Source organism: Oxyura jamaicensis, unplaced genomic scaffold, assembly GCF_011077185.1.
Source record: "Oxyura jamaicensis isolate SHBP4307 breed ruddy duck unplaced genomic scaffold, BPBGC_Ojam_1.0 oxyUn_random_OJ66450, whole genome shotgun sequence".
In the NCBI taxonomy this organism is placed as follows: Eukaryota; Metazoa; Chordata; class Aves; order Anseriformes; family Anatidae; genus Oxyura; species Oxyura jamaicensis.
In genome coordinates this window covers 706-1,159 of record NW_023308169.1, presented here as the reverse complement: position 1 = coordinate 1,159, position 454 = coordinate 706, and the positions used below count along the sequence as shown (strand labels likewise).

The 454-nt window shown below is 72.7% G+C and overlaps 1 protein-coding gene across 1 annotated transcript in view; it reads right to left on the bottom strand.

Annotated features, from left to right (window-relative positions):
• Nucleotides 1–169: 169 nt before the first annotated feature.
• LOC118159064 (zinc transporter ZIP4-like) overlaps nt 170–454 on the bottom strand; it is a gene marked incomplete at its 3' end in the record, with an annotated part of 912 nt that continues 627 nt past the window's right edge. Inside the window, exon 3 of the mRNA XM_035313703.1 lies at nt 170–368. Within this exon, the coding sequence (XP_035169594.1) occupies nt 170–368 (199 nt within the window). The remainder of the gene's footprint in view (nt 369–454) is intronic.

Genomic DNA, 454 nt, shown 5'->3' with positions numbered 1-454 from the left:
GGGGGGGGGGGCGACCACCCTTAGAGCCCCCGGTGCACGCGCGTGTGCAAGGGCAACACCCGCACGGGGCCGGGGCAGCGAGGAAGGCGCCGGCACCGCAGAGCATCCGCGGGCAACCTCACGGCCACGGGCGCGGACGGGGGCGCACAGGGGGGTGCAGGCGGCTCACCTGCGGCAGGAGGTGCAGCAGCGCGTCGCCGGTCAGCGTGCCGACGGCCAGCGCCAGCAGCAGCTGCAGCACGTAGTGGTGGGTGCGGGGACAGCGGCTGCACAGCACCACCACCGCGCCCACCAGCGAGGCCAGGCAGATCACCAGCGTGGCCAGCGACCCGTAGAGGTACTCTGCGATGGAAGCAGGCTGATCAGAGCTGGGCATGGCCCCATCCCCATCCCATCCCCGTCCCATCCCCGTCCCATCCCCATCCCCATCCCATCCCATCCCCATCCCATCCCC